Source organism: Rattus rattus, chromosome 13, assembly GCF_011064425.1.
Source record: "Rattus rattus isolate New Zealand chromosome 13, Rrattus_CSIRO_v1, whole genome shotgun sequence".
NCBI classification, from domain to species: Eukaryota; Metazoa; Chordata; class Mammalia; order Rodentia; family Muridae; genus Rattus; species Rattus rattus.
Window position 1 is genome coordinate 64,348,545 of NC_046166.1, and position 19,552 is coordinate 64,368,096.

The 19,552-nt window shown below is 45.0% G+C and overlaps 2 protein-coding genes across 5 annotated transcripts in view; one reads left to right on the top strand and one right to left on the bottom strand.

The window, feature by feature from the left end:
* Positions 1-5,301: 5,301 nt before the first annotated feature.
* Alg11 (ALG11 alpha-1,2-mannosyltransferase) lies at positions 5,302-13,736 on the bottom strand. 4 transcript variants are annotated; one of them, XM_032918684.1, is made up of 4 exons: positions 13,659-13,736; positions 11,677-11,907; positions 7,823-8,754; positions 5,302-5,828 (listed from the first exon to the last, which is right to left on the bottom strand). In XM_032918684.1, the coding sequence occupies exons 2-4, from the start codon at positions 11,763-11,765 to the stop codon at positions 5,557-5,559; spliced, it is 1,293 nt and encodes a 430-aa protein (XP_032774575.1). In that variant the 5' UTR covers positions 11,766-11,907; positions 13,659-13,736; the 3' UTR covers positions 5,302-5,556. The 4 variants fall into 4 exon arrangements, with proteins under 4 accessions (XP_032774575.1, XP_032774576.1, XP_032774573.1 ...); XM_032918685.1 differs by lacking the exon at positions 13,659-13,736 and adding an exon at positions 13,130-13,200; XM_032918682.1 differs by lacking the exon at positions 13,659-13,736 and adding an exon at positions 12,835-13,063.
* Atp7b (ATPase copper transporting beta) overlaps positions 13,431-19,552 on the top strand; it is a 75,991-nt gene continuing 69,869 nt past the window's right edge. Inside the window, exon 1 of the mRNA XM_032918680.1 lies at positions 13,431-13,622. Coding sequence (XP_032774571.1) covers positions 13,539-13,622 — 84 coding nt within the window. The 5' untranslated portion in view covers positions 13,431-13,538. The remainder of the gene's footprint in view (positions 13,623-19,552) is intronic.

Genomic DNA, 19,552 nt, shown 5'->3' on the forward strand with positions numbered 1-19,552 from the left:
GAGTAGAGAGAGGAAGAACAACAGGAGAAGTGAGGTGAATTGCAGATAGCTTTCTTCTAGAAAAATCACAAAAGTTCGTATTATTGTTATGTCACAGAAGTTAACGTTTTTGAAACACAGATACACTCTCATTCATTCATAACAAGGTTTTTTAGTCAGTGATACTTTTACACAATTAAACACGTATTCTGAAAGCACTGGTACTTATTATAATTTTGCTTCTATGAGTACGCTGTAACATTCTCTGGCAATTTTCACAGTAGGGCAGATGGAGACTGGTGGTGCAGCTCAGAGTTAAGGTCCATGCTTAGCGTGCATGGGAACCTGAGTTTGATCCCCAACACCAAAGCCAGTATGTGAGACACATCTACAGCTGTCTTGCTTTAAAGGTTTATAAAGAGCCAGAAAATGGTTCAGCTTTAAGAGGATTTGTTCTTCCAGAGGATTCTGGACAACATTCCCCAATCCCCCTAGAGCCACAGACTAATAACCGAGCATCAGAAGCCTCCTTCCGAGTTGTTGGTCAGGGGAGATTAAGAGACTCCCAAGGCGATTATAGGCTACTGCTCTTATCCTAGTTGCCTCCCAGAGGTTGAAAGTCATTCGCTGTTGCTGGACACATCACACATTTTGGACACAAGACTTGTAGGAATCAAGGTGATCTGACTGAAAGGCTTCCTCCCTGAGAACTGGCTTTCATAACATTAGAAGGTGCGTTGTAAGCTACTATTGGATAGCAATCAATTGTCCTGCTCAGCTGCGATGCCTGTGACCACTAAGAATGACAGCATGACAAGCGGTCCCTAAAGGTGCAATGCTGGTACTTATATATCAATGGTAACAATTACCTGCCAAGTTGAACGTAAGGTCCCCCTCAACAGAAGGGAAATCATGCCTTACTGGTGAGGTTATAAGTTTTGGAGAATAATGTACTACCGCCACTTCTGCATATCGTGTATTTCCTAACTGCATCCCAAATACTTACCTTTATGCTCACAGACAAGTATAGTTTTCGCTTCTGATCAAAGAAGCTGCTTTTTGCAGCAGATAAGAACCATCCCACAAGGCCAAATCTGCTCAAACTAGAGAACAACTGTCTGTGGGGTGCCCAGTCCCAATCGATACCCCTACAAGACCATTACAGAGGAGAGGGACAGATTTTTAAGAGCCAGAGGACCAGGTAGTCTGCTGCAATATTCTATCTTCTACGTATGACAGGGAGTCTACAAAGTATCAACACTATGCCCAAACAAGACCTGAACAATAACCACGCCAGTTGATATGTTGAAGTGGTTGATTGTGCATGGCCCAACCCCAGCAGAGGCTCAACCTTCCTAAGGCTGTGAACCCTTTAATACCTACAGTTCCTCGTGTCGTGGTGACCCCCAATCATAAAATTACTTTACTGCTGCTTCAAAATTATAATTTTGCTGTTATGAATTGTAATGTAGATATCTGATATGTGACCAGAAAGGGGTTGAGAACCACTGTCTTAGATGAAGAGCTACAGGGAATTAGTGAATGCTGAGAGAATTAGTTCTCCTCAGGGATGAACCCCCTAATTGGTTAGCCAATACCACCCCTAAAAGCCCATACATACAAGCAAGACCAAAGGGAGCCAGCAGGCTGCATTTATATATTTATTTGTATACATATGTGGCAATAATCATGAAAGAAAAAGAGACCATGAGTTCCAGAGGTAGGAGGGTGGGAGGGAAAAGAGGAAGTGGAATGATGCAAAAACACTTTAATTGAATCAAAGAAATCACTTGACACATTTAGATACAGTTTCGTATCAATAGCTCTACCTCACAATTAGATATAAATATATTATATAAAGAGTATGTAACATACACTTCACAGTTGTAGTATCACTGTAAACAGGAATGTGAACCCCCACTGCTTGGACCACTGTGGGGGAAAATCATAATTGTAGTGGACTTAACAACCACTCAGAAGTCTCCTAGAAACAGATGAGCTTCAACATTTCACAGAGTACCTACCTGAAATCTAGTAAAAAATAAATATCTGTAAAACTTATTAGGAAGGCTGGAAAAATATGTGAATCATATACTTTTAATACATAATTTTGAAAAGTTAGTGTAAAAGTGTTTTTAAGAAATTGAGGATCATTTCTTCTTTCACCACACCCCCTATTTATGTTCATCCCAATTCCTATAATCTTTAGTCCTATTACTGTATGTGGATGGGTAGGCTGTGTGGGCTATCGACAAATTTTACCTCAAAGACTGGTCTTAACATGACAGAGTAGGCCAAGAGTCAGAATACCAGGCCATAATCCTGATTCTGTCATTAAACAGCCAATGAAGATGTCTACTCAGTTCTTTAAATGGTTTTTGTCTGTAAAGTTGAAAATAAAATAGAGAATGTGTAAGAGTCTGTCCACCTTCACTCTGAAATCTCACCAGCTGTTGGTGTGCCTCGCCGGGGACTGTCCTGAGTTCCCATTGTAGTGAATCAACAATGTAACTGGGAGTAGATAATGAAGCTAGCTAGATCCAAACAAAGCAAAACAACTAACAACCAGAACCAACCAACCGGCCGGAAGAGACAGTGTGCCTCCTTTGAATGCCTCAACACAAATGTGTGGGCAATTTATTTAATTACAAGGCACGAACGATGTATGCACAGAATGGCACATGCTGCCCTCACAGTCCTATCTCTACACACATTCACGTGTTGCTGTGCTGGGGCTCAAGCTTGCTCATGTATTACAGCCAGCTTCTCCAAGTCACACCCTCAGCCCCCACAGCTGCCGGTTATGCAGAATGGAGGCCAGGAGCAATTTATACTGATTTTCACCTACTGGCTAAGAAACCAAGAAACTACAGAGTTGTAAACACATCTGTAATAATGGGTGCAGAAAACCTTTACTTCTGGTTGTTAACTTTTGTTAAAAAAAAGTTTTAAGAATGGATTTTACAGTGCTAAATTACTTGGTAAACAGCCAGCAGTCCTCTATATCACTCACAGTACGATCCCCAGAAGTCTAGGAGAGTCCTTGGTGAAATGCATAGTCACTTAAAGAGAGAAAATGTGTGAGTTGGCATTAGTTTGTAGGTCATACTTGAGGAACTGTACACTTTAAGAGTCTAGACGATGTTTAGATTGTTGTTAGGAATCAGGCTGGTTTAGTAGTGGCTGTTCTGTAGCGTTGAATAGTTTAGCTAGGTTCCCCCTCTAGTTGAGCAGGTCGTGGTCTAATTGAAGAGCTGTTGGTTACTGTCAAGTGTGTGTGCTGTGCTGGTTTTCAACGTGGTTTACAGGTGGGAGAACTGGGGCGGACCGTTGGTTACCTCTCTCCTTTGGAAGGTTGCCTGGCACCTTCATAACATGAGTTAGTCCTGGGGCAGCAACAGCGCTCTCTCTCTCTCTCTCTCTCTCTCTCTCTCTCTCTCTCTCTCTCTGTGCATTTTCAGGTCAGTTCCAGCTCAGGGGTCTTTTGGCTTGTTTCTAAAGTACATTGTGTTTTCAGCAGTTGGGACTTATCTTTCACCTCTGGGGTAAGCAAGGACAATAGGCTGTATGCTTTGGGGAGTCTCTTGGATAGCCCTGGCCAAAACCTCAAAAGACACTTCTCATGTCTGGTGTTGGGTTGTGTGTGTGTGTGTGTGTGTGTGTGTGTTGGTCTTTGGGTCATCTGTCAGTCCAGTAGAAGAGAAAAGCTCATTAAAACTACATGTGTACTTATACACAGAAACACACACACACACACACACACACACACACACACACAGTTTGTTGCTGTTATTGGTAAATACTTAATAGAATGATTCCTTATGGCTTTTCAGGTGTCCTTATTTTTATTTTTCTGACCTCCCTCCTTTATCTATTTCCTTCCCTAAAAGTGTCCCTAGCCCCCACACCTTCTTACATTTCTATCAGATCACTGAATCTTTGGTTACTTTTAACTAAATCAAAGTTTAAAATCTTCAGGGAGGCTTCATATACTTCACATGTGGTTATCATAATGCTGAAGGTATTAATAAATACATTGACTTCAGAAGAAAACACCCCCAAAGGTTGATGCATAGCTTTCAGTGTTAGCAGGCCAGCTATTTGTAACTGAAGTGAGGCAGCCCAGTATGCAAACTACCACTTGGCACTTTCTTTCAAAATGCCATCTCATGGTCTTTCACAGTATGTGGGCAGGATCATACAACATGGTCAGTTTCAGAAGAGCAACTCAGCTTGATGTTCTCTTGAATGAACTGAGGCTGACTTTTAGCCTTCAGTAGTTAGGAGATGAGAAACCCATACAAATGAACTAGGGTGAGTGCTAAACAGAACCCAATTTCCACAGAAACCTCGTTCTGGGAGAGATTGCTGCCTGTTTTGACTTCAACATATCGTACGTACCCATTGAAGAAATCAGTCCACCCCATCTGATACTTTAGGAATAGGATTAGAGATGCCTGTTTGAAGTTTCTTTTTCCTTTTAAGAAAATTAGTAGGTATACTTAAAAGGGTTACCCATGCTATTATTTTCAGACTCCTGGGGTTGAGGAAAGTAGCTCATGGGTTAGAACACTTGTGTGCCACGAGTATGTCTCTAGGTTCAATCTCTAACCCTGAACCCACCTGTCAAACAGAATCTAATCCAAAAATTTACAAATACATTTTAAAGTGCCAGCTGATAACCTGCTGTTTCTCTCAGCACTTCCCTTTCCTCTGGAAGTCAGTCTGAGATCAGCTCAGGGCACTCTGAGGTGGTCAGCATTCACGGCCCTGCTCTTCCTTACAGTTTGAGGCTCTACATGGTCCTCCATCATCATAAAACAAACTAGAACCCCAGAAGTGTTATTTTATGTTTTCTAAAGCAAAAGTGGTTTGAAAAGCAGGACTTGGGGTTCAGGATGCAGCTTAGTTGGTAGAATGCTTGTCTAGACTGAGGCCCCGGGCTCCACCATCAGTTCTGCAATTTCTGTATGCACTGGTGCATTCTGGGAGGTGGAGGCAGGAGCATTCAAGGATTAAGACAAGGAAAGGAAAATATTAAATTAAAAAGATGCATGAGTATATGAAAATTTGATTGGTAGTTTTCTTTGAGATCTGTACTGTTCAGACTTTGAGACCAAACAGTAGGTAAAGTCTGTTCATGAAGCTACATGAAGCTGGGTGCAGTGGCACACCTTTAGTCCCAGCATTTGGGAGACAGAGGCGGGTGGATCTCTCTGAGTTCAAGGCCAGCCTAGTATACAGAGTGAGTTCTAGAACAGCCAAGGCTATACAGAGAGGCCCTGTCTCAAAAAAGCAAAAAAAAAGAGAAAATACCCGAGATTACGTTTTCCATATAGATTAATTCTGCCGTTTTTGTTAACTACTGTCCTGTCTATACACATGTTGCTAAGAATATTGTTCAGGCTGCTTTTATTACAATAAAGAATAAAGTTAGAAAATATTTACACGTGACGGTATTTCCTTTTACTTTTGGCGCTGGAGGTGGAACTAGGGACTTGCACACACCAAGTCCAGGCTCTCCCACTGTCTCCAGCTCCACGCTGTATGAAACATCGAGAATGTGCAGACTGGGCATTAAGTAAGCAGCTTTCCCACGGAACACAGGAATGCTACTTCAAACTCCTGGTCGGAAAACCTGCTCAGAGATGCTCTAGCAGTTTCCCTGATTCGAAGTCTCTTTTCTGGGGACAGAGAGAGAATATGGGCCATGGTTTCAGCATAGCCTTCTTCACTCTCAGCCAGAAATCCAGTTATCTGTCCTTCATGAGGAATGACGATGTCAAGCTTTGGGCCTCCGGAATTGTGTGCGAGGATAATTGTACCGGCCGCCATACACTCCACAACTCCTGAGAGGGAAAAACAAAAACCAGACCTTTAAGTTTGATTAACATGATACAACATAAAATGATGTTAAGGGCCATGTGTGTGTGTGTGTGTGTGTGTGTGTGTGTGTGTGCGCGCACACACACCTGCCTCTGAATGGACCTGTGGAGGCCATGAGTTGACTTCAGCTTGCTCTACTGCTCTCCACTCATTGTGGAGACACTCACTGATTTGGAATCTATACTCACTGGCCAATGAGCTAATGATCCACTGGACCAGTTGATCTCCACCTGTGGGTCACAATCCCTGTGGATTAAAGGACTCTTTCACGTGTTGCCTAAGACCATCAGAAAACAGGTATTTACATTATGATTCACAATAGTAGCAAAATTAGTGTTATGAAGTAGCAACAAAAATGATTTTATGGCTGGGGGTTACCATGACTCGAGTACTGTATTAATGGGTTGCAGCATTACGAGGTTTGAGAACCGCTGCCCTAGACTCTCCAGCACTACCAGCAGTGCTAGTGGTGGGGTCAGAGGTGCGCTGCCACCGCTGCCTTTTACATGGGTCTGGGATTTGACCTAGGTCCTCATGCTGCACAGTGAGCACTTCACCCAGTGCATGGTTCCCTAGCATCTTGGGTCCTTAGATGGGATCTACAGAGATGTTCTGTAAAGGCAGTACACTGGGGTGAGGGCGGAGCTCAGTGGGTAGAGTGAATCCTGGGTTTGAACTGAGGCACCACATAGAAACTCCATATGACTGTGCACACCTACAATCTCAGCCATTGGGAGATGCAGGAAGAGCAAGAGTTCAAGGTCATCACAGTCACATAGCAAGTTCCAGGCCAGGCTGGACCATGTGAGACCCTGTCTCAAAGAAGGGAAAAAATGAATACACTACACAAAGTAGAAGGCTAGACATTATTGCCAGGACCACAGAAGATTAACAAGAATCAGAAACAAGAGTAAGAAAACACCAAAAGTAAAGTTTTAAGAGGCCCAATAACAGCAGTAGGTAAGTGTTAGCAACCTTAGAGAACTAAAGTGCGCTATGCTCATAGGTGCACAGCTGGACAGAGTTCAGCAGCAAGGTGGACTGAGCACGTTTTGGTTACTGCCTGTCAAATGTGCATGGAGTGTAAAGGCCCCGCCCCAGCCTTTCCCAGCTGTGCGCTCTCCCTGCCCTCCCTAACAGAGCCAGCAGTGCTGCTCTCCTGCCACTGCTCAGCCTACCGCGCTTGGTTTCACCTGTGCTTCCTGTTCTCTGGCCATGCTGCTTTCCCTAGGTCACTGATAACCCCCTTCTTTCTCCAGTGCCAGCCTGGGGCCCAGCTTTTTGTCACCAAATACCAGTTCCATGTTTCCAAATACACTCCACAACCATTTTCTGCAGCCCCCCCTTCTTCTGCCTGCTCACCTCTTCCTCCTCAGCTCTTTCCTGAGACTCCTCTTGCTCTCTTTCCTCCAGCCATCTTCACCACATCTGTAGCTGCCTGTGTCACTCTGTATTAGTCAGAGCTCTCTAAAGGAACACAACTGATAGACTACAAATGTATACTTATATATTAAAGGATATATGAGTGATTTATACCCTTAAGTAGAGGCCTCCAGAACAATATTTTATCAAAAGGACTGAAGAGTTTTGAAGGAGAATGTTTCTCATAAGTTCATATATTTGAATATAAGGTTTCCAGTGGATGGAACTGTCTGTGGAGGATTAGGTGTGGCCTTGTTGGAGGAGGTGTGTCACTGGGGGCGGGCCTTGACAAAAGACTCACACCATTCTCTGTACATTTCTCTCTGACTCCAATCTGTAGTTCAAGATGGAAGTTTTCAGCCACCATGCATTTGTGCTGTTACCATGGACTCTGACCCCATGAAACCATGAGCTCCCAATTTTTCTTTTCCTAAGTTGCCTTGGTCATGTTTGTCACAGCAACAGGAATGTTATTAGGACCTTATGCACATCTTGCGGTATCAAATAACTTGTTAAAACACAAAACAAAACTCACCAATCCCAAAATGCTCATTCCACATGGTATGCAGACCGATTGTTGCTTCAGACAGGTAATTCTTCAATTCATCGAATGAAATGTTTATTTTAAATTCCACATTTTCTTGAACTCCCAAATTCTCAGACAGTCTTCTCAGTTGGTTTACTCTAAACTCATCATCTTTGTTGCGACATCCTCCAATAAGGACAAGTTTTAGAGAATGGCGGGACTCAGCTGCCTTCTCATTTAGCAACTTAGCAAAGGCTTTGATCTGCAAAGCATGATTTTTTTCCGGCCTGAACTGGCCAATGGAAACCAGTAAATGCCCTGGGGTCACCTTTTTCTCTTGTAAAGGGATGTCCAGAAATGTCTGCACATCACAAGGTGGATAAACAATGTTAGTGCAATGCCCGACTTTCCACAGTGAGAGAATATGGTTTAGTGTCCATGAAGAATTAACCATGACTATGTCACTGCAAGATCCAACAAGGCCATAAACAAAAGCAAATAAATAGTAATAGATGAGCTTTGCTTTGCTGAGGAGAGCGTTTCTGCTAATGAAAGCAGCGTTATTAAATCCAGGATTTTGATTCTTCACCACAGACAGCATGTCCGTGCTGATAGTGGGATAGTGAACGTAGCTCCCAACGCGGCAACCTCCCACATACTTAAACAGAGGCAGTGTGAAGGCGTAGCCCATCGAATCGATGTACACATCGGGAACACGCTGCATCAGAGCTTCCCAGCCAAGAAGAATGGATCCAAGACTTTGGCCTAGCAATGTGAAGTGAGGATAGCGAGAATCTTCCACAAGGTAGCGTTTCCTTAAGAAAACAAACTGCACTGGGTGAACCAACTTGATGTTAAACCTTCTGAAAGCACCTTCCAGTATCTGTTGACCACTGACATGAATGTCACCAGTATACACAACATAGACTGCATCAGGATATCTGGAATAAAATGTCATTAACACTTAACATTAAAATTAAGCCAAATGTTAAAATTTCCTTATAATCATAAGCAAACTGATTTCTGTACTAAAATGTTTTCTACCATTTTTCATTTATTGAGTTAAAACGGACTCCATCTCCTCTGGGCTCCTAGTCTCAATCTTTCAAATGAGGCCTGTGCTGAGTTCTGCCTGTCACCTGCAGATTTGTCTGTTGAAATCTGTCTCTAGTAGAAGGGCACTGAAAGGAAAGGGACTCGTAATGGGGGAACGGGGACTGAGTCTTCTTGTGCATGTGTCATACACACTGTACCCCTGAGCTACACTCAGACCCTCTGTGGTACCCTGGAGGAGGACTAAGGGAGTCTGTTCACCCCGTCACAGCAGGAAAGTACAGCCAGCAGCGGTGACGCACAGAGTCACGTCCTCTGGCTCATGACTGTGGACTCCTAGCCTCTGGAACCATGAGAGATAAATTCCCACCCAGCTGAAGGTATTTTGTTAGTTAGCTGAGGAGACTGATGCCATGTCTACCTATTTGCCATTCCTTCTCCTATGGGTTTAAATGGAGCAAACACCAACAGAAATTTCTGACATATTAATGAGAGGTTTGCATTTTTAGGACATATTGAAAGTGTTTATTTTAAGGAGTTTAGCTGTAGGGCACTTGCTCAACATACACAAGGTCCTGAGTTCAACCTTTAGCCTCACAAAAAACAAATAAAGACATGGGTGGGGCCCTTACTTAATGATTCTTCCTATAAACTGGCAATGAAATAAAACAAAAACCTAAGACCCCCTAAAGTTGTCTTGGGTTTGGATCATGATTCTTTTTTAAGGTGTATTTTTACTTATGTGTATTGTCTGTGACTGTGTGAGTATTGGCCACACGTACGAGCTACCTCTGGAAGGCAGGAGCAGGTATTAGATCTCTTAGGGCTAGAGTTAGGCAGCAGTCAACCTTCTGATGTGGGTGCGGGGAACTGACCTCAGGTCCTCTGGAAGAGCGCCAGGCGCTCTTAACTGCTAAGCTACCCTCCCAGCCTGATACAATCATAACTTTAAAGTACTACTTAGTATTCTCTCCTCTCATTTTTTAACATCTCCCTACCCCCCAAATATGTAAACTACATAATGAAGTTTAACTGGCTGGGGGCAGTTAATCACATTCCTTTAAGAAATTAATTCCTGGGGGTTGGGGATTTAGCTCAGTGGTAGAGCACTTGCTTAGCAAGCGCGCAAGGCCCTAGGTTCGGTCCCCAGCTCCGGGAAAAAAAAAACAAGAAAGAAATTAATTCCTGGTTCTAGAGACATGTCTTAGTGGCTAAGAGTACTCATCGTTCTTACAAAAGACCTTGGTTCAATTCTCAGTACCACATGGTAGTTCATAAGGATCCTATGCCTTTCATACATGTAGGTACTAATAAACATAAAATAAAAAGGAATCAAATCTTTAGAAGTAATTTCCATATTAAGAAGTCCAGTTATGGGTTGGGGATTTAGCTCAGCGGTAAAGGCTTGCCTAGCAAGCACAAGGCCCTGGGTTCAGTCCCCAGCTCCGAGGGGAAAAAAAAAAAAAAAAAAAAAAAGTCCAGTTATACACATTGTTTTCTTGCTACCCCAATTTTCAGACTTCCTTAGCTACTTAACTAGTTCTAATATAACATCTTTTAAACACATTGTAAGTAACCTACACACACAATTATACCCTGACTACTAACATAACAGTAAAACACTGGACTCAGACCAAGGAGATGACTCAGTGGATAAAGCACATGTTTGTACCCCGAGCCCTTATAAAGTGGCAGCCATGCGTGATCCCACTGCTCTGGAAGGCAGAGACAAGTGGGACCTCTGGGCAAGCTGCCGAGCTAGATTGGCAGGGATGCTGAAGTCCAGGTTCAGCTAGGGATCCTGCCTCAGCAAAAAGTGGAAAGCAACTGAGAAAGAAATCCAATACCAGCTATGGCCTCTACATGCACAAGCACACATGAATACTCTCCCAAAACTACATACTTATTTATTTCATTTTTTTTTGGTTAAAAATTGTAAACCTTTTTCAACTAAAAAGCATGCCAACTAAGTCAAAAATTTTGGCACTTAAGATAATTCAAGGTTGTTCTCTAAGGGAATCTGGGACTATGTTCTCACCTGGATAGGTTTCATACGGACATCAGAGATTTATATATTTTATAACACTCTTTGAAGATTATTTTCAGCTGGGCCTAGTGTGCACATCTTAAATCCCAGCACTTGGGAGGCAGGGGGTTTGAGGCCAGCCTGGTCTACAGAGTGTGTTCCAGGACAGCCAGAGAGCTACACAGTGAGACCCTGCCTCAATAAAACCAAGAACAAGTAGGTTATTTTCCCTGACGTTACTATCCCTACTTGCTCTCACGTATACCATGCACTTATCATCCTCTCCAGTCCAACGAATCTCTTCTTCCCAGCAAGCCTTTCCCCTGCCCTCTTTGTCTTTTTCTGGTGTGTGGGCATTTCATTAGGGTTGCCTGAGTGAGCACAGGTGGAGAGTTTTAAACAAAGGCAACTTCCTAGTGGCTACAGCACAAAGCACTATGCCTCCCGCAAGGCTTTTTCACTGATGGGTGGGGTATTATGAGTTCCTCTCCATCCATCCTGAAGGGTCTTGGACGGATTTTGTTCATGTAGCTTAGTGTTTTTATCTGCAATAAAAGGAGGTTTTAAAAGCTAGCTTTTCTTTTCTTCCCCCTCTGAGTGGTACTTCTTATGTTGCCCAGGCTGGATTATGACTCCTAGGCTCCAATGATCCTCCCACTTTAGACTCTAGCAAGTTGGGATAACAGCCCAGTAACACTGAAGTTTGTGTAAACTAAAATTTAGTCTGATCTTAGGAGGCAAGCAGCAGCGAGGGGGGTTTTAGCTAAGAAAGATGCATACCTACTTTTTCTGCAGGGCTCTCAAAGCACACCACAGAACTCTCTCTCCTCCTCCGCCTGCATTGCAGTATGGATGGAAAAATGCAACCACCATTTGATCTTTTCCATTTTTGCTGGTTGAGGCTGACTTTTTCTTCCTCTGTAGATGTCTCCTGATAACCCAAAGGCCAATGACCAAGTATATGCACAGAACTCCACATATAATTAGTCCAGGAAAGAAGAGTGAATAAAAAAATCTGAAATAAATAAAAGGTGAAAAAAAATCAACCTGCTGTTAATTTAAAAATTCAGCTACAAATTAAGGTTTACTTTTTATACATTCGCTTAATATTAAGTATCAGAGAGAATTTCTCTAAGTCTGGTAACGAAATATTCAAATTATTTTTTCCCCCTGAGTGGTAGTGATTGAGGTGATTCAGGGCCTCATACATGCTAGGCAAACACTTGGTTCCTAGCCAATATATACCCATATTTAAACAAGATGTTTTAAAGAAAGGTAACTGTAATTCAAGGTTATGGATTACTCATCAAACACCATTATAATGCAGGGAGTCATTACAACGGGCACCGTACAGAGCTGGCAGCATTCCAGTTATTTAGCAGGAAAAGGTCAAGAATGTGCTAGAACAACCTAGCCGGTTCATATTTTTTAGCAATCACTACAGACCTTGAGGCAGAAAGTACAGAAATGAAGATGTAATACAAACTTTGGTAATAATGCGTGCTTTTCAGAACGCTCTTACGCCAGCTCTAAATTTTCAACCTGAACAAAAATACATATGAACTTAGGCAGGCCGTCTTAAGATAGGAACATCTTTTGAAATATGGAACTACTACAATAGTAGTAATCACCGGGTGGTTAACATTCCTCTTTTAACTTCTGCAATTCCTATGTATCTTAAAAACAAAAGCAATATATTTACAACTTTAAACATTAACCAGGAAGGCAATCACTCAACAGATGGTCAAGAAGCAACCAATTGGTTTACGAAGCAGAGAAGCAGCAGGTAACCGGTAAGGAAAAGGCTGAGGGGTCAGTTGGTGAGACATGCGGGACAACTGAGGTAAACTGAGGCACGAGAATAAAAGCTTTTCTACAGACTTTATCTGGATTGCCCCAAGCCCCTCCACGCCCTCTTGTGCTCAGGCCACCAGCTCCTCACCGCAGCACTGCGTACACGCACCAGCTCCCTGTGTCCGCCGCCATCTTAGCCCACCCTTCCCCTCGCAGCCCGGAAGCGCTTGCCTGTTCTACTATTCTATTGGCTCCTGAGAGAGCGTGCGCTGTTAGCCACGCCCCCTACTTACACGCCTTCCTGCAGGTAGCCAAATAGCCGCTTCCCACAGGCGGAGCGGGGCGGGGCGCACACGGGCCCATCCCACTTGGGCCACACCACTGCGGTGGTGGGCGGGGGGGCGTGGCTTGTGATGGACAGCCGGCTCTCCCGCCCCTCCTACCTCGCTCGCCCCTCGGGTCCGGTAGCCCCCTTGAGGGCACCCCGCCCCGCCCCCACCACGGCGCTGGCAGCCGGTTGGGACCCAATGGGAGGTCCGGGCGGGCGGCGAGCTAATCTTCCAGTACAGATTCCGCTCTTTCAGAAGTGTCGGCGAGTCCCCAGCGGCCGCAGTAGCGGGACGCTGGGTGGAGAGGGGGCTGCGCAGGAGCGGGCGCCCTGGGACTGTGGTCCCCGCTGCACCCTGTCCGCAGCGCACCGCGGACCTCGCTGTCCCGATTCCGCAGCTCCGGGGCTGGGAGATCTGAGCCCTGTGTTCCCCAGGAACCACGGATGCGCGTCTTCGCGCCTCCTCTCCCTGGCTTGTAAAGTCGCTCTTCCCTCCCCCGACCAGGTGACCTTTGGGCTCGGGGATGGATCCCAGGAAGAAGTTGGCGTTTGTGGGGACAATGCCTGAACAGGAGAGAAAGGTCACAGCCAAAGAGGCCAGTCGGAAAGTAAGTTTCCTTCCCCGGACCGCAGCGTGTACGCACCTGCCCGAAGCGCAATTTTCCTCTGTTCCTCCAGTACTCGTGACTGAGGACACGTACCCCCGAGAATCCAGCTCAAGGAGTGGCTTGGGCGGAAAGCCCTCTAGATCAAGGGTGCTACTCGCCAGCCCTCTGGTGTTCAACCGTGTCGAGCCCAGCACTTTCCCCGGTCGTGGGGTTGCTGTGAAAAAACTCTAGTTGCGCCTAGGAGTGCTAATGCCTCGCTAATGCCTGGCTAATGCCTGGCTTCTCAGACGGTCTACATCCAAGTCCTGTGGCTTAAAGGCGTTCATTTTAATAATACAAGCGGTTAATTAATGCAGTCCCTTAAAGATGCACACAGCACAGAAATATTTAACACGAGAAAATCAGGTCTCTTTTTCAGTTCTTTTCTTCATGTGCGTCTCCAATGAGCAAATACTGAAACTTGTAGGTCGCGGGCATGTGAAGAATTCTTGAAGATTTGTGTGTTGTTTTAAAATATTTTGTCTTGCCTAATTGAAATCACTTTTTTCTTTCATGTAGTTGTATTTTGGAGATTGTTTCTTAGAGTGTCCTAGCTGTTGATGGTTCCCCTCGTGGGTGGCCATGGCGGTTGCTTACTTTCTTTCCCTGTTGACATGATCTTTGCACTTGAATTGTTTAAGTGTGTGTGTGTGTGTGTGTGTGTGTGTGTGTGTGTGTGTGTGTGTGTGTGTGTGTGTGATAGAGGTCAGGGGCATCTTGCTGGACTTAGTGCTCATGTGTGTCCTGGGGACTGAACTCAGGTCATCAGGCTTAAAAGCAAGTGCCTTTACCCAGTGAGTCATCTTGCCTTACTTGTACTTGAATTAAAAAAATATGTATGTATGTATGAATGTATGAATCTATGTATGTGTATATGGGAAAGAAAGGGGAGGGGGAAGAGACTCTGGGTCCAGAGGTAAGCAGAAGACGTTCAGGAGTTGGTTTTTCCCTCCTTTCAGCAAACTTAGGTCCTCAGGATTCATGATGGTGCCGCCACCCAGCCATTCAGCTGGTCATTAATGTAGAATTTAATACTGCGAGTATTGCTTTAGGTCTGGATTGCTGGACTGGAGCTTGCTCCTTTTGTACAGGTCTCTGAAATGAATTAATCCAGCAGTTTTATTGAGCGTCCCTTGTTAGTGAAATTCATTTAGCCTCTGGTGTGTAGACATGAAGGGAGTGTAGGTTAATCGGCAGGGAGAGAGTTTGCTGAGTAGGTAATTCTTAGAGTGGGAAGACAGCCCACACAGGGTAGGGGTGGCCAGAGCAGAAAAGGAGATGCTCGGCCTATCTCTTGAAGTGTCCCCACGAGAGAGTAAAGTCTTTATCTAATCAGGTCAAACTCAAGACCTGTTCCTCTCCTTGAAAGCAGTTGGTTAACCGCCCTGGCTCACGTTGGCCTCACCAACTTCTGAAGTACACTGATAATGGCTGTAGGCAAAGTCACTGAACCTACTATGCTTGTGATGTTGTATTGGTTTATACTCCCGTGTGTTCACTCTCTCATTCAGTTCTTACGACTCATGCTGCTTTGTCTTTATTTTGTTTTTGCAGTACTGAAAGTCAAACCCACAGTCTTGTGCTTATGAATGCTTTGATGCAGATTTTTGTTTTAACTCTGTGCCTAGGACCAACCTAGGGCCTCTAGCATTCCACTAGCGACTATGTCCCCGGTCTCAGCCCGATATTAACCATTTTGTCCCTGTTGTTCAGCACATGGGTTTTTTTTTTTTGTTTTTTTTTTTTTTGTTTTTGGATATTGTTTCAGGAATGCAAAGGTCTGAGGATCCAGCTATGACTTGAGACGTTTCCTTTAGACTTTCTTATAGAATAGTATAGGAGTGTTGAGTGTAAACAACAGGGTAGGTGTTGGGGGCACAACGCCTTTACTCACAGAGAAGCACTAAGAGAACCAGAACTGTTAATCGAGCTGGGGTGTCTTTGCTATCTGCGGAGGCAGACTCACCTACCTTCCGCTATAGGGGTAGACCTCACCCAAATTCCTTAGAACGATTATCTCAGATTCTTCCCTCCCTAGACCATTATCTACCTTTAGGGGAGATGTCAGGAGTACTTTATGGCCTGCTGACTTCTACCATCCTCTGAAAACCACACTAGATCCTAGGCCTTTTGGCTATAGAAGCTGCCTTTGTGGTCATGTGTGCTTTGCAAAGGAGTTTCTATGTAGTCACACCTTGAGCTTTACTGTACACCTAGGTTGCAATGATCGTTGCCTGAAAACCTTTACCAAAATGGTGCTTTAAACATTCTGGCGACGAACTGCCTGGCATTAGACTCGCTGAAGTCTGATCCAGGCTGGTGAAGTCAATCTGAACCAGGTAGGTCTTTATTCTCAGTCTAGTGGGTTCGATCCCCCTCTTAGACACTGCAGGGTCCCCTTCAGGTAAGGGGATGAGGAAGGACAGGATGATGAGGATGATTCTGTTTTAGCGAATGATCAGACGAGACTTCCGGGCAAATTCCCACTGGACTAGAGATCCAAGTGGTTCAGACTTCAGCGAAGCATTCTGAGCCTCCAAAGTGTCCAAGTCCTGAGGCGTAAGTTGGAGAATAGGAAACGGGTATTTGATCTTTGTCCTGGCTTCTTGAACCTTGAGGTTTCTTCATCCAGAGTGAGAGGAGAGAGCGTTTTATTGTTCACAAGAAGAGCCCTTCAGCTTCACTGGGGTCTGTTAAGAAGGAGACATTGATGTACTTTATAACTGGGTCTGGTCACCAGAGAAACCAGTCACTTGGTTTGGGTGTTAGAACTTTCCGTGGCACCCCCAATCCCACACCCCCCAACGCACACACATTCTGAGGGTGTGAAGGGACTGGATTAGTTAATCACAAATGACTCATGATTTTACCAATCCTGCTTACCAAGCAGAACCTCCATAAAACCCCTACAGGATGAGTTTGGGGAGTTTCTAGGAAGTGAACCTTGTGAAGATTCTGGCTGTGTGGGTGGCCTGTCTGTCTACAGAAGGCTCGGCGCCTCTGGGAACTGATCCCCTCCTCTTTGCTCTGAGCACCTCCTCCATGTGGCTGTTCTTGCACTGTGTCCTTAATAATGCATTTCAGTGAGCTGCCGTACTGAATTATCCATCTTAAGGTCGTGCAGGACCCCGACTTCCTACAGTCAGTCACTCAGGTGCACGGTAGCACCTGCTAGAATTAGAGACTCTTACGTGGCCAGCCCTTGTCTCACCGGATCAGGGCTAACTTCGGGCACTGTTAGAACTGCAAAAGGTATCCAGGCCGTGTTGGCGGGGAAACTCATGCAGAAGTTAAATAACTCACTCAAAGGAGCATGTTAATAAGAGAAAATGTAGTAGTGTTTGGTCCTAGGTCAGCCCGACCAGTTTTCTCCAAAACGGAGGGTCTCCTTTATGATGCTTGATAATACCATCTAATGTTACTAAACTAATGAATTTGGCTTAAATTTTCAACTCTGAGATGCTTAAACACACTTAGAACATTTAACATTTATCCTCTGCATCATGCTTTCCAAGGACAGAGTGGGCTGTTTGGTCCCTGCCCCAGAGGCCAGGCCAGTCCAAACTGTGTCATTGGTTGTTCTTAAGTGTCTGGGTATTGAAGGGAGTGCAAACTATACGTAATAATGTAGTTCTTTTTCTGAGATAGGAGGGTTTTGCTGTGTAGCACTGGCTAGCCCATTACTTACTGTGTAGCCCAGGCTGATCTACAATAGTCTCCCCACTCAGGGTTGAAATTACAGGTAATTTCACTACAGTCTGCCTCTTTCTTCTGCATAGTATGTAAAGGTACCTTTCATAGCATTATTTCACTGTCTGTGTTTTTCTTCAGGGGGTTCTCTATGTGGCATTGATCACCAGGTGATGCAGATGCTTCAGTGCCTAAATGGCCAAGCCTGGCTTTTTATTCTTCTTTTTCAGCTTTATTCTCTTTATTACTTATTTATCTTTGTGTGCATGAGTGTTTTTGCCTGCATAAATATCCGTGTATCAGGTTAGGTTCCTGGTGCCCAGAAGAGTGTGGCAGATCCCCCGGAACTGGAGTTTCAGATGGTTGTGAGCTGCTGCGTGGGTGCTGGGAATCGAACCTGGGTCCTCTAGGAAGAGCAGGCAGCCAGTGCTCTTAACCACTGAGCCAACTCTGCAGCCCCGTGGCTGGATGTTAAATGCTTTACTGGCAATCATTTCAGTTTGAATCAGAAGGGGAGGCCACAGTAGAGACGCGGTTGCTGATCACCAATAACCACAGGGTAAGGTGTCACCTTGGTCAGGTGACTCGACGTCGTCCTGAATCACATGAGAGAAGAGCATTGCCTGGTGAAGCTCTGACAATGCCCCTTCCTTCCCTCCCTCCCTCCCTCCCTCCCTCCTTCCTTCCTTCCTTGTGATGTTGGGGCTAGACCTCTGCCTTAAATGTGCTGCCTACACCCCCATCCCTCAGTTCTTGTTTTTGTTTTTTAAACTAAGTTAAAGATGGAAGGTAGCAGATGGAAGGTAGACTCGTCTCATAAAGCAGAAAAGCTTTATTTTCCTTTGGGCGTGACTGGGGCATGTCTAGTGCTGTGATAAACACAGTGACCGACAGCAACTTGGTGAGGAAGGATGCATTTCAAATCACAGTCCCACATCCCACCTCTCCTGGAGGGAAGTCAGGACAGGAACACACACAGGCAGGACCTGTAGGCAGGAGCTGATGCAGAGGCCATGGAGGGGTGCTGCTTCCTGGCTTGCTCGCCCTTGGTTTGTTTGCTCAGCTTGCTTTCTCAACCAGTAACACCCCTCCCCTCAAGGGGCGGCACCACTCCCTATGGGATGGGCCCAACCACATCAGTCATTAATGTAAAACCCGCCCACAGCCTTGCCTTAACTGAGGATTCCTTTTGCAGAATGACTCTGGCCTGTGTCAAGTTGACATAAAAACTGGCCAGGGCAAGATGGAACTCAGGGCCTTGTGCCTGCACACAGAGCTGCACCCCCTAGCCAATCGATGACCAGGGATTGTGAAATCTGCCCTTTCAGAATGTAAGTTTTGCTGGTGTCAAAATGTCAGGCGTCTGAGTAGCTGGCGCTGGCAGCAGTGTGTTCCTTATCTCAGCCGTACCTTTGACTTGCGCTTTCCCTGATAGTCACAATCTTACGGGCTGTCACTGCTCCTGGGAGGGGCCCTGGGCTCAGCCTTGTCTCTCCTTACTCTTTCCTGTAGAACACTGGTACTTCGGGTACGCTGTCTTTAACTTTTCTTCCTGGCTTTACCCCCTCTCCCCTAGTCCCCAATTGTTATTTAGATCTGTAACTTGGTCGGTTTGTTTGTTTCTTTTTTTCCCCCTTTCCCTTCTTTTTCTTGGAGGCCAGGCCCTGATCTGTAGGCTAGGCTGGCCTTGAACACCCAGCCCTCTGCCTCATCGCCTTATGTGTCACTGAACCGAATACCTTTGACCCTCCTCTCTACCTGTCTGGGATCTTGAGGACCTATCCCCCTCTTCACCTCCACCTCCCACTGCCATCCACCCAGCCATCCACCGAGGGAGCCTTTATTCTGCTGTCTCTCCCATCGCCTCGTGCCCTGCCCTAGCTGTTTGTTGTACCTGTTTCCCTTACAGAAAGAGTCCCTGCATCTCCCCATTTTCACTCTTTGATCACATTGCATTTTCCTCATTATTTTGTCAGTTTATTGGTTATGAAAAAAATATATATAACCATATATATCAGTTATAAAATGTAATAATAAATTATGCGTCTGTACCTCACCTGACCGAAGAAGAAGAAGAAGAAGAAGAAGAAGAAGAAGAAGAAGAAGAAGAAGAAGAAGAAGAAGAAGAAGAAGAAGAAGAGGAGGAGGAAGAAGAAAGGGTTGAGGGAGTCGGAGAGGGTCAGGGACACCACAAGAAGACC